Here is a 14,340-nt window from a genome sequence, read left to right on the forward strand (position 1 = left end):
AACATTCAAGAGTGGATGAACATGAAGGAATGGTTTGCAGGATTTCTTTCTACCCGTGGAAAGGTCATTATTTCTTTCTAGAGCATAGTCTGAAAGATAAGTGACCAAGTGGAACCAAGCAGAATCATAAAAAGAACTTTTAGAAATGAAAGTACAGTGTCATCTCACTAGTATATAATGAGGGAAATGTAAATTATAATAATGAAATGCCCCCCCTTCTATGGTCCGTCACATCGATAAACACTTTAAGATTAATTTTACCCAGCATTGGCATGAGGTGAAGGACAGTCTCTAACATTGTGTGCCAAGTATAATTGGTATAGTTTCCCTGGTGGCCATACTTCCAAAACGTCACATTTTAAAGTAGCTTTTGACCCAGTGCGTGTTTCTAAGCAGTGCTGCTGCATGTGTACGATGCCAGCTAGAAGCTCGTTCATAGCAGAATTGCGTGCACCTCCACTTCCCTTTCTCCCCCGGAGCAAGGAAGCTGACAAGACAATAACTGTCCCCCCGTAGTAGAATGGCTCTGAGGCCACGTGCTCTGTTCCTGATAAGATGGAAGCCTCGTGTACGCACTGGCTAGTGTCTTTTCATCCTCAAGAAGAATTCTTTTCCTGCGAATATCTCATGTGAAAATTAATCAGGAAAATTATATATTTCCAAATTCTGGGATATGATACAGATGAGTAAAGGGATAGTTCAGAGTAGCAAAGTGTAGGTTTATATACTGTAGGGTAGGATTGTCCTGGGACATCAAACCAGGATGAGAAATTTAAATGTAATTCAGCTGCCATTAGTGGCAAATTATAAAGCCTTGTCCTGTTATCTCCCTAGAGATCTTTTTCTGAATGTACGTCTTCCAGAAATAATACATGCATACTTTTCCATATGGTAGTAATGTTGGGTTTGGGGTTTTTTGTTTTTTGGTTTTTTTTTTTGAGTGTGCATTCCTTACTAAATACCTAGTCCTCAAAGTTATTTTTCAGTTATGCAGAACCAACTATTTGGTTCTCAAAATTATTTAAGTTACTGAGTGTATGTACTGAGCTTCAAATATAGAAGTCCTTGTGTATTCATAATCTTGGCCACCATTCAAACTGAGTCAGCAGTGAGATATTCAGGAGTTCTAGAGAAACAGGACAGAACACAGTATGGAAGCATAAAGAAAAAGCAAAACGTGAAATAAAGGGAAATGTCTGTGTGTTTATTGCTTTTAATTTTTTAGTGGAAAGTGAAAGTTGCTACCTTGTTTAATGAGGAGGTCCTGCAGGATGGGAACTCTTTGTTCAACAGAACCCAACCTGAGGTCACACTGGGTGTCTTCAGGTCGCGTGATCAAGTGAATGGACTAAAACTGTATCTATCCCATAAAACTCCAGGTTGGGAGCCTGTCTTTCCCCTGGGCTCCGCAGCTCTGGACTAAGCGTCCGTACACTTGCCTCTCTGCAGGTAGGCATCTGTGTGCCCATTCCTTGAGAGGTCATGAAGATAACCTTTGCTAGGGGTCATCAGGGAGGGCATCCAGAAAGGGTGGGATTTCCCTCAGACTGTGGATGGTACATCAACAGTAAGAAACCGTTTGTCCCCGAAGGATAGACCTGCTGAGACAGAGGGTTGGGGACAGATGTGAACATCAACTTCGGCCCTAACAGCAGAGAGGCAGCTCTGGAGTCTGTGCTAGCAGGGAGCTGCTGTGGAGTAAAGAGATGTGCTAAAACCCGAGCTTTAGTGAGGGCCACCGGTGTCGGTGTGCTCTCGGTAGTGAATTGGTAGAGCTGGGACAGGAAGACAAAGCGCTTTCGTGGGAATTCGAAAGCGGTGCCAGTGCCTGTCCTGTGCAGCTCAGGGATTTGTGTTGTTGGCAAGGAGAAGCTGCAGAAGTTGCCGCTGAAAGAATTACTCGAAATGGCTGTCTCTTCCCCCTAGGCAGATCCCCTGCCCCAGAGCACAAGAGGTGAAGACTAGGGGGCGGGCTGGGTTTCGGCTCCCGCTGCCCCGTGGCTGGGTGCCCTTGGGTAGACACAACCTGCAGCGTCTTTCGTGGTGGCCTGACAGAAATTCTGGGCCTTGAATCAAAAGCCAGGAAGGACATTTATGCTTACTTCAGTTTCACCCAGACATCTGTAGGCTGCACACATCCTTCCTGTCCCACAGAGAGCTCATCTGCCTTTGACTCCTCCAGCCTGTCCTTTGTCCGTGCTTTCTCCCCGATGATGTCACTCTCCCGTGCTTGATACACAACCTTCTCCTGGGATCCAGTAGTCTGAAGGGGAGGCTGACCACGGGCAGGTGATGATGCCTTTAGTGTGGACACACTGGGTCCTTGACAGGTTTTGCATATATAGGACACGTTACTTATCTTTTCTCATGAGTAGGGATAGGAACATTCTTATTATCAACAGCATCATGCCCTAATATAGACATATTTAGTATACGTAGGAACTTTTTAAGATGTGCCTTATATTACAAGTAATATGATGCTTTCAGTTAATTGCTAATTTAAAAAAACAGTGATTTTCTTTAGCAGTCATTTGCATGTTAATAGCAGCCTCATTAAAAATTATGAATGGCCTGAAGTGTTGAGAAGAGTGCAGTGGTTATCATGAGCACACCTTCACGTAAGGGAGCGGATGGTCTCTGCTGTATTCCCATGTGAGTCTTCCATATGTGCTGCCCATTTACATCCCTGTACGCACGAGACCTCCACAACCGTGAGAGCACAGGTCAAGACTCGGGGTTACGGCTTCCTTGCCCTCGTCCCAGGATAAGCTTCATCTTTGCGAGGCAGCCTTCCCTGCCGCCTTCAACTCTGAACTCATGGGCACGTGTGTCAGGAGCATTAGGTTTGGGGACTATTTTAGATTGCTGCATTGTAAGCGACAGAGAGCTCATAGTAGATTGGGTAGGCCCAGCTTCCAGTAACTTCTCCTACATCATCGATACTATCAGAAGCGTGGCCTTCATTGTATGTTTCTAACTGTGTTTCTTAAGAAATGACATGAAGTTGTAGCCTGGTCTAAACCAGTATGCTGTCCTGGGTTCAGAAAGTGGGACCCCCTCCTTAGGTCTAGTTCTCAGCACGTGACCTCCAGGGGGCGGCCGGAATGCTTGGTCAGGTTTTGGGGGTGCCGCAGAGGTAGAGCTGCAGAAATGCATGTTACGTTTCCGTGCCTCGGTTATCACTAATGAAAAGGGAAGAGCCTCTTGTGTTTTATTCAGAACTCTTCCTTGTTCATAAAAATACTATTTGAGAAAAAAGATTCCTGAGAAAAATGAAGTAATTTATTTAACTTGATACTCTTTTTACCAAAGATTTCTGCTAACTAACTAAAAGAAATGCACATTGCATTAATTTTTAGCATACAGTTGTTTTTTTTCTGTTTGTTTATAACAGTCATTTTTGTGGGGGGTATGTTTTAGGGCATCATTCAGAAGATAGTGGACAGTCACAAAGTAAAGCACGTGGCCTGCTATGGATTTCGCCTCAGTCACCTGCGGTCAGAGGAGGTTCACTGGCTCCATTTGGATATAGGTGTCTCCAATGTGAGGGAGAAGTATGAACTTGCACACCCACCAGAGGAGTGGAAGTAAGATTACATACCTACTTTGGCGTGACTCACACTTGATTTGTTTGCATATTAAATCACACACAAGAGGATGAACGTCTTTGCTTAATTTTCTTACTGATTGTAATTACGATTCCTGTGTAAATACAATTGGCTGGTAATGATTAACCAGTGATCTCTTCTAGACTTCTGTTCCGTCTGTCTTTGTGGCACCACCGACTCTGGACTGCCTGAGCTTCTCAGGGGTTCTGTGGTGATGGCCTTTGGCTAGTCACACTTCTCTTGTCAGGACTCCTTTGTTTCAGCCTCGGCTCGAAGAGCTCAATTCCTCATTCTTTTCCTATCTGGCCTGTTAGCATTCTTTTGTGCAGCAGGACTTCCTGAGCCCTGAGGAGACCACATCTAATTATCTCATGAACGGGCAGCATGGCTCGCGAGCCGAGCCCGGTACGCTCCGGCTCGCCTGAGAGGACTGGGTGTGTACTTGACATTCACGTGCTACAATTAAATGAGGTAGTGACTCGTCCTGACCTTAGTGAGACTGCTGTGACTGAAAGTGAATTAAAAGGATTCTCTACAATTGTCCTTTCTCTGGTTCTCTCCAAAAAATAATAATTTTTTCCACTGTTAAGCAGAGCAACACGTTAGCCGGAAACCATATGTGTAAAACACTAGAGTGTGAGAGGAGGTGAGCCCCGTGCGCAGGCACCCTTGTTTTTGTAGACACAGTCACAGAGACAAAGGTGGTTGTGGATTGGGGACGGTACTCAGTGTTGGTCACTTTCAGTTCAGCACCCAAATCGATTAGAAGACACATTCGAAAAGAAAAACAAACATGTGAAGGTTAATAAATCTCTAGTCAAATGCGATCTTGTCCTAGTTACAGTTTACCAGAGAAATATGCTTGTATTTTCAGCTTTATCAAACAGCTGGAACTGACAAGCTAACAGGATATTCCGTGATAATATAGTTTGGTTGGGTTACATCAATGGCTAGCAGAGATTTGACCTCCAGCTCTTTTGCCAGTCAATCAAATAAGTGTTTAAAAGCCAGGAATACCTAGAAGTTAGTTAAAAATACCTGCAGGTATTTTTATTCCATACAATTCTATTACCTTCTTAATTTATATGGACAAGTCAGAGGCACAGTGCATTATGACAGTAGCCCTAGTGCTCAGTAAGATGCGGAGTGTAGACCGCTGCATATACAAGCTCTGTTTCTGTTCTTTTAAGCCAACTTATTTTGCTTGATATCAAGTAAAGGTGAGTGGGCACTACTCTTTTTCATGGAGCCTGAACCCTCAAAAGTAAGGCAAGCATAGACTGGGCGAGGTAGAACTTTGCCACACGCAGTGCTGAACCTGACGCTGACGGAGGTGGTGAAGATACCGCCACTGCTGTATCGTCACCGAGGCGTGGCTGGAGCCAGGCGCCAGGCCAGCTGTGCACTCTTTGTACATTTGCAGCCTGTAAAATATGTATGTCACATAGCTCTCCCCAGTCTTATAAGGTGAAGACGGAGGAAACAAGCAACAAACTTGATTTAAGTTCCAATTACGGACAGAGCTCGGGACACAGCTTTGACTTGAATGTAGCTGACTTCACAGTGCAGGCTTTTTCAATGAACGTGCCCATCTCAGGAGGACTGCTGCGGTTTTAGCTCCAAGAAGTGGTCTGACAGTGCACTGTCTGCACCAGTGAAGGTGTGTGGACAAGAGGCTGGAGGCACAGGTGGGCCCTGTAGGTGCTTCTGGGAGGGTTAGGCTTTATACTGCCTGTCCATGCATGCCAAAGGAGGCGGAACGTAAAGTGTCAGTAAGAAACAGGAGAGTATTCTAAAAAGAACCAAGTAGATTTGAAAAAAGGCCAAACACAAGTTCTAGAAACCACTGGATGGATAAAACAGCAAATTAGATATAGCTGAAAAATTAGTAAACAGAAGTGTGGATCTGAGAAAATTTTCCCAAAAGATAGCCCACAGAGATAAACATGTGGTAGGTATGAAAACACGTTATGTAGCATGAAGAATGAGAAGGTCAACCCATTTCTGGGCAGGGCTCTCAAAGAGAATAGAAAGAATGAGGAAAAAGAAATACTCCAAAGAGATAATGGCAATAGCTGAGAATTTTCTAGAAGTGGCAAATACCAGAAGTCCTCAGGTATAGGACTAACGTAAGATCCCAAACAGGGTTAATGAAATAAATCTACACTTTGGTGGATTATAGTCAAATAGTGTACAAAAGAAAAAGAGATGATGCTAAAAGCAACCAGGGAAAAATTCACAATTCTCCACATTTCTCTCCAAGTGGTGAGAAAAAGTAACTGGCGACCTGTATTTGTTCGTCAGATTCAGTTGCCATTCAAGAGCAGGGTGACAGAGGTACTTTCCTCAGAGAGTTTGCCACCCTACAAACATATTTCAGGAGAAAGAAAAGTGATTTCCGAAGGAGGTTTTCAGATACAAGAAGGAGTACTAGGGAAAAAATTGGGTGGTTCAAAGTAAGCATTGGCTCTAAAAACAAATAATGATAAGAACTGATTTTTTTATATTAAAAAAGTAGAACCCAAATACTGGATGCATGTCAGAAGAGAGGCTGTCAGAATTGAAGCTATCAACCACGTTTTAAAATTATGTATTAAAAAATAAAAAATAAAAAAATTGTATATTAAGACAGCCATGAAACATTAGAAGTAGATTTTATAAGCTAAGTAATATGTGGGTGAGTAAGTTTTAGGGACACACAGCAAGGAGAGAAGGAAGGGACTGGAAAGCAGGACAAAGAGGAGTCACAGACTAGACTTTGGAAATAAGCTCAAGCAGACTAACAGTAACTGGTCAGAGATTGTTAGTGTGTGATTAAAAAATAGAGTCCAGCTATCTGCTCTTTATGACAGGTATCTAAAACAGTGATGATGAAGACATTTTTATGTGACTTACAGGAAGAAATATTTTACCTTAAGATGCGGTACACATATACATGTACGTGTCTCAGAACTATGTACATATAGGTCTACATATGTACTTCACAAAACCATACCCAGCCTCACTAGAACACTGAATTCTAAGGTTTTCATCCAGAGGCATTCTATTCTGTTTAATTTTATTTAGATAGATGGATGGTGCGCAGGTGGATGAATGGATGGGTGGGTGGGTGGATGGATAGAAAGATGGATAGATGGATGGAAAGATGGATGGATGGGTGGGTGGATGGTGGGTGGATGGGTAGATGGATAGAAAGATGGATGGGTGGTGGGTGGATGGGTGGTTAGAGAAGGGGATGGATGGATAGAAGGATGGATGGATAGAAAGATGGATGGATGGGTGTTTGGAGAGATGGATGGATGGGTGTTGGGTAGATGGATGGATAGAAAGTTGGGTGGATGGGTGGATAGATGGATAGAAAGATGGGTGGATGGATAGATACAAAGAGATGGATGGATAGATAGATGGATAGAAAGATGGATGGATGGATAGAGATGATGGATGGTGGATGGATGGGTAGAAAGATGGATGGATGGATAGATACAGGGATGGATGGATGGATGGATGGATGGATGGATGGATGGATAGAAGGATAGATGGCTGGCTGGCTGGAGAGATGGGTGGATGGATAGATAGGAGAGGGATGGATGGATGAATAGACAGAAGAATTTTCCTACCTACTCACCAGGGGGATGAGGGGATTGGTATTGCTTTATTAAAACCCTGTTTTAAAAGTTTCAAGACAGAAAAACATTCTTAGGGATATGGAGAACAACCACATAGTAATAAAAGGCTCATTTCACAAGAATTTATGAAGAGTAGAAATAGATGGAACAATTAAACTTGTAAGTTTCTAAAAACATTTCTCAAAATACATAAAGCAAAAATAGTAATAAAAGATTAAAACTTAGCTCTCCTAATAATTAAAAAGAAAACAAACAATAGTAAACAATTTTTAAATTATGATTTTCAGTATCCTTTTTAACATGGAAATACAGAGGCCTGCACATGGCAATGTGTTAATCAGTTTGAAAACACATTCCTAAATAGTTCATAGTTCCAAGTAAAACTCCCAGTTTGCTGAGGATCTGGCTTGCTGCCTTTTTCTATACCTCCCATGGGCTCTTCCCCTTCGCACTGCAGTCCACCTTCCTTTAGGAGCTGATGCTGTCAGTCATTTCTTACCTAACAATGTTCTGTGCTTCACCTCTTGCGTGCCCAACCCTCCTACTTTACTGACGATTCACTGTCTTCTGCTTAGCATTTAAATTTGGGGGCTGCTCCAGTGAACTTTTTTCCTCGTTCTTGTCTCTATAGACCAGCCTTTGGCATCGAAATCACACTTTCATTCAATAGACCTACAGGAAACCAATAAACCAATTTTTGCCTAACCAGACAAAAATCCTAAAAGCTGGTAGCTTGGGGGAGCAGTAATAGAAGGAGTGAAAAGCAGTTATACAAGGATTTTTTAAGGTAGAGCTCATAGGACTTGCTGAAAAGTCTTTAAAAGTATACACATCCAGGGAAATATGTAAATCATTTCTGCAGAGGCTTCCAGTAGTTCCTCATCATCCGTGGAGCCAACTCGAGAGTCCTGATCATCTCTCAGCCCCATCTCCTTTTGCTCTCACTCCCCTTCCTGCACTCCGGCGGCTTGCACTCTGACATTTCAGTGTTCCCTTTTCAAAAGTACTGGGTCAGGATCTTCTCTGCCGCCAGCTTTCTTGCCTGGTGAATGGGACAGACTTTTATCTTGGAGAACTTTCCACCTGCTCCACCCTAGCCACATGGCTCTCTTCCTGGTTCTTGAACAAGCCAAGTGTGTATTGCTCCTTGGAGTCTTTGTACCTGCTGGGACTCTGGTGAATGTGCTCCCCTGCCGTTTCCAGCATGGCTTAGACCTCCCATCATTTAGGGCGAGTGCTCTGCTCTCCCCTCTTCCTGTGGTCTTCTCCAACCGTTCTGTCTGTAGGGCCCACTGCCGATCCACTGGATGACTTTTCTCCCACAGGGCCTTGGTCTTACTGTCTGATCTGTGCCTCGTTTCTAGCTAGTTGTGCCTGGTAAGTAGTAGGCACCCAGTAAAAACTTTTTTTTTTTTTTAAAGATTTTATTTATTTATTTGACAGAGATAGAGACAGCCAGCGAGAGAGGGAACACAAGCAGGGGGAGTGGGAGAGGAAGAAGCAGGCTCATAGCGGAAGAGCCTGATGTGGGGCTTGATCCCGTAATGCCGGGATCACGCCCTGAGCCGAAGGCAGACACTTTAACCGCTGTGCCACCCAGGCGCCCCCCAGTAAAAACTTTTTAAGTGAGAAGTGAATTAGTGGTGGTGAGAGTGTCAAGTAAGAGGAAACACAGTATGGTGGAATAGTAACGTGTATTCATTACTAGTGTGTGTCCGTTGCAGTGTTTTCACACTAACACATGTTGCTTACTATGTGGAGGGCGTTGTGCGAAGCACTTGGCTTACTTTACCAAAATTAATTCTTACTATGATAGTTTTATCAAGTGGGTGGGTACTCACCTTTTTCCACTTTACTTGTGAGAAACCTGCTGTTCTGAGAGGTTTATTAACAGCTTCCTTGACATCCTACAGCTTCCACTGGTGGAGGGTAGAGAGTGGAGTCCATGTACTCACCTATTTCTTGTCTACTCCTGTGTAAGACAGGTCGGACAAGAAATGAACGATTGATAGTGTTTTCTCCTCGCTAGCAGGCATCTTCTCAGTTCATGGGTGGCTTTGTGAGGGCAGCCGCACGCCTGGCTTTAGTTTTGAGAAGTAAGGTCTTAGTCAAAGGACTCACCAGAATAATTGGATGTCAATCTCCATTCTCGGGAGGTTTTTGAACATAGATTTTTTTTCTTTTTGGACTCTCTGCTATAGGCTCTGTTGATATGGTCCAGTAATCCTGAGATAGAAGCGTGCTCTCCTGAGTCCTCAGCTCTTCAAACACCTCTGTGAGCTAGCTTGCAGCACACAGTGGGTTGTAACTGAAGCAGGCAGTGTGACCTCACAGAGGCATCATGACTCACCACTGGGGAAATGAAAGGGCTGATTTGATAAATGGCTCTCCTTGTGGGAAGAACAACAAAGTTAGATCCTACCTCAAGTAATACACAGACACCCACTTGAGATGGATCAAGTGAGACAAAGTTTCATGGAAAATAGAGTTGACTGTGTCTCTGGTCCTGCAGTAGGAAGATTTAATACCCCCAAAGTGTTCACTATAAAAGGAAAGAAAGCAGATTTGACTTTATTAAGATAAAGAACTTCTGTATATCAAAAGGTATATTTTTAAAAGTGCAAAAAGCAAGTTGCAAGTGAGAGGTGATATTTGCCACATATGTAATGAACAAAAGACGGTGTCAAGAGTTCTTCCGGTTGATATGAAAATTGCAGACAATTCACTAAATGGGCCAGAAACACGACGGTATCGTCATAAAGAGAACACAAGTCTGGCCAGTAGTCATAGGCAGCCACTGTCGGCTTCATTCGCCCATTAGGGAGATGGGAATCTGGGCCGCACGATCCGTCTGCCACTCTCCGCGTGGCCAAAAGTAAGTTGTTGACAGTGGAGAGGCGGTGGCTCCAGCAGGCTCTTGCCTGCACTGCTGGTGAGAAGGTAAATGGGTACAGCCATCTGGTGAACAGCTTGAAAATCGGGCGTTGCCCACTCTATGCACTTCCACTGCAGATTTTGTCCTTGAGAGACTCTTAGGTGTCTGTTCCGGGCTAGAGTTGCAAGAACGTCATGCAAGTAAAAATGAACGAACAGTAGGGATGTGCAGCAGTATGGACGAATCTTAGCTACGTAACTTCGTGGCAGAATTGAGTCTTCCAGGAAAGTGTTGTGAGTACACTAAGTACCACTGAACTGTACACTTTATAAAAAGGCTAATGTTTTGTTATGTGAATTTTACCTTAATTAAAAAAAAAAGTAAGTCCCAGAAGATGACATACAGCATGATAAGCTTTTGTAAAGTGAAGAAAAAAAAACCTAAAAGAATATTGTTGGGAACACATCAGTTAAGTAAGACAATGTGGCTCATGTAAGTAAAGGACCAGAGGGAAGTCATCCAGAGCCTCTCTGGGAGGAGCAGCTTGCCCCCCAGTCTCCATAAGGGAGACACCCCAGGACGTCACAATACCGTCCTAATCGATACTGCAGCAAACAGTGTCCTGCAGTTCTGAGAGATTTCCACCAGACAGATTTCAACTTCGAAGTTTAGCACTTAGATCTTTCTAATGAACCAAATTTTGGTAATTAAATTTGGGTATCTGGAGTCACCTGTGTAGAGTGGTCTGTTTGGCTTAGTCAGGTATAAATAGACTGTCTGAGCTTTGGGGGAAATGGTCCAGTCCTTTTGATTGTCGAATCCAGGGCTTCGAGGGCCAGGTCTGAGACATGGCTCGTGTGGCCTTTGAGAAAGTGTTGTGGGGCTTTGCCGAGCAAGTGCAGAGTACCCTCCTCATTGTTACCAAGACACGGTCCTACTTAGCACTGCTCTGTCCCTGCCGTGTAGCAGCCCCTCGCTCTGCAAGGACACCACTGGTTTCAGACCTTGGCAGGAGAAAAAGTCTTTTATAGAGAGGAAAGGTGCCATTTTTCAAAGATGACAAGTGAAAATGAATAATGATAGTTTAGGAAGCTTTCATTTATGCTTCATGGTTTCCTGTGTTACCTTGAAATGACACTGCCTCTGCTCATGCCTTCATTTAAAAGTAAGTCTTTCATTGTAATCCTGCATTGCTGAGATTTAAAGCAGAAAGACAACAAAGAGAGGAGCGCTCTGACAGGTTTGGAAGTGATGCCTTTAAAATGAGGACGGACTTTCAGTTTGCTGGTGTTAAACATGTACTGGATGCTTCTGCACCAGATACGAGCAGCAGGGAGATAGGTCAGTGTCCGTCCGTTTCCGGTGGGTCTGCGGCCACAGATTGGCTCCAGAGAGGCTGGCTGGAGAGCGGTTCTGGTGGGTGTTACGGGTGTTGTTACCACGGTTATGGAACAATCAGTCTGCGAATTTCTTTTGATTCTCAATATGTATCAAAAGTTGGAAGAATAGTTGACAGAAGCCTTGCATACTCTTCACCTCGCTCCCCTAAAATGTTGAAACTTTCATAAACATAGTATGTAATTGAAACCAGGAACTTAACATGGATACAGTGCTATTAACTGATCTACAGATGTTACTCAGATTTCCACAGGTGTCCCACTTACCATCCCTTTCCTGGTCTAGGATACTATGTGGCTGTTCACGGTCTCCTTACGTCTTCTCTAATCTGGGACAGTTCCTCAGTCTGTCTATGTCCTTCATGAACTTGACACTTCTGAAGAATAGTGGCTGGTTATTTGTACCGTGTCTGCCAATTGGGGTTGGTCTGGGGTTTTTTTCATGGTTATATTGACGTTGTGTGTTGTTGGCAAGAGTACGACAGCCAGGCTGTTGAAGCCGTCACAGCACAGCTTATCGGGAAGTCTGTGATGATGAGGCGACTCCTTTTTACAGGTGATTTGCACTTGGATCATTTGGTTTAAGGTGCTGGCCAGGTTTCTCCACTGTGAAGTTACTGTTTTCTCTTTTGTAATTAGAAGTACGTGCTGGGGGATATATTGAGACTATGCAGGTATTCTGTTTCTCATTGATTTTCACCCATTAATCTCAGTACTATTGATGATTCTTTCTTACAGCTATTACTGCTGCAATTTTTCCTAACGATGAATTTCTATCTCCATCCTTCTTTGAGGATTTTTAAATGGAAGTCTGTTGTAAGAAAGAGTTGTCCAGTACCACGTTATTTGCAGGACCCATCAAGAAACAACAATATCTGTGTTGTTTCTGGAGATTGTGGTTTGTTTATTTCCTACACACAGACTGGCTAGCTGACCCTTCTCAGTATCAAGGTTAACAGATTCTTTGTCCAAACACTTCCTACTCCACCTCGCCATTAGTTGATTAGCTTATGGATATCTTGGTGCTCATTGTTGGTGGTAAGATTGAGGAGGTTAGTGTCAGTGGTCTTAATAGGAAGTTATTTCTTAGAAGAAGCAAAAGGATGATTTATTTGGGGCCTGTTATATTTAGCTGCTATGCAGAAATCCATGGAATGGCAGACAGCAGAATAGTGGAAATGTGTCTCAGGATGCAGCCAGGCTCTTAGAATGGTAACGGAAGGGTAAGGAGAATGGTAAGTTTCATGGACGAGAGGGGAGTGGGGATGTCAGCACTCGTGGGCGAGTAGGCTGTGGGGGTTGGGTGCTGTGGTTTAAGGACTGAACCAGGGTGATGGAATGCGATTAGATCAGGCAACCTTGGGCAGTTCAGCAGGGCTGTGGGGGGACAGACAAGCCAGACTGTACCGATTGAAGCAGGGACCAGAATCCTTCCCACGATCTGAAGAGCTAGCCTGCCAGCACAAGAGTAAGGTCAGTTCTCTTCCTCTGTTTTTGAGCCACAGGGGCCTTCTCTTAGTTTCATTCTGCTCCGCGGCATTTGTGCATGTACTTGCTGCAGAGGAATCCCTGTCTGCCTCTTCCTACCTGTGGGACCTTGGGCCACTTACCTAAAGCCCTGAAGCGTTTTTCCCATCAGTGAAAACAGGGTGAGATACTAACCTGGTTCATTACTTCTCAGCCAGGGTACTGTGCTCGCCTCCGGGCCTCCTGCTTCTTCCTCTGGGCCCTGTTGTCTGTCCTACACACTGTCACCTGCCTGGTCTGAGAAACGTACATCGTGTGACGACCCTGCTGTGCTCCCAGTGCTCCGAGCTCCGTAGTCAGGACGTGCAGGGCCCTCTGTGATCTGCCACTTCCTGATCCTACCTCTCCCTGCAGCCCTCCTAGTCAGTGCTTGCGCTCTGGGCTCGAGCTGCCTTTGCCTTCCCACACATCCTCTAGCCTCAGGGCTGTCACCCATTCTCTTCCAACAGGTCAGAACTCTTGTCCCTGCACATGACTGAACGACTCCTTTCCTCCCCTCAGATCTTCATTCAGATGTCACTGAATCAGAGTGTCCTCTGCCAGCTACCCTGTGTGGAATAATGCTTCATCACTTGTTATTCACCCTTAACTCGCTTATTTGTCTTTGTCACGCTTACTGCCACCCCACGGATGTTTGTGTATTTGCTGTCTGACTTTCACCACAAATTGTATATAAACTTTTAGAGAGCCGGCACTTTGCCTGCTCTGTTTACTGGTGTCTTCCCAACCCCGGGAGCTGTACCTAGGATGGGGTTGGTGCTGGAGTCAGTATTTGTGGAGTGACTACTAGGGTGATAAGTAATCCGTGGAGCCCGCGATTATTGTGTGCCGATGCGTGTGCTCGGTGTTCTGCGCTCCCGACAACCTTGCGAAGACACCAAGGTGCAGAGAGGTGATGGCAGACCATGGATGGGCCACGGAGCCAGAGTCCCAGCCCAGGCGGTCCCGGTGCAGAGCCCACGTCCTTCCTGCTTCTGTCAGGGCCATGGCTGACTACAAGGAGGCTGTGGGTCACGTCCTCATAACCATCACTGTCAGGCCCTGAGTAGTCATGATGTGTCCGTTGAGGCCATCGTCAGCATCGTCAGGGTGCTGGCTGGTCACAGCAGGGGTGTGCAGCCAGGCTGCCCAGTGTTTGATCCAGAGTCTGTTTCCTTATCATTAAATGAGATGACATTCCTAGTGAAAGCCTCCTGTGTCCTGTCTGACCCTGAGCGTGCAGCCTCAGGACCGACCGCTACTGCTTGCAGAGCACCGTCTCCTGGCCTGCCAAGCGTGGCTCGGGACCGACCGCTGCTGCTTGCAGA

The 14,340-nt window shown here is 44.8% G+C and overlaps 1 protein-coding gene across 2 annotated transcripts in view; it reads left to right on the forward strand.

Annotated features, from left to right (window-relative positions):
- LOC125281957 (focal adhesion kinase 1-like) overlaps nt 1–14,340 on the forward strand; it is a 344,868-nt gene that overhangs the window by 314,449 nt on the left and 16,079 nt on the right. Inside the window, exon 3 of one of the 2 annotated variants that reach the window (XM_048215877.2) lies at nt 3,421–7,446. The exons of the other annotated variant lie outside the window; for it this stretch is intronic. Coding sequence (XP_048071834.1) covers nt 3,421–3,591 — 171 coding nt within the window. The 3' untranslated portion in view covers nt 3,592–7,446. Of the gene's footprint in view, nt 1–3,420; nt 7,447–14,340 lie in introns of those variants that run through there. 2 annotated transcript variants of the gene reach the window in all.

The sequence above is a fragment of the Ursus arctos genome, unplaced genomic scaffold, assembly GCF_023065955.2.
Source record: "Ursus arctos isolate Adak ecotype North America unplaced genomic scaffold, UrsArc2.0 scaffold_16, whole genome shotgun sequence".
Taxonomy (NCBI): Eukaryota; Metazoa; Chordata; class Mammalia; order Carnivora; family Ursidae; genus Ursus; species Ursus arctos.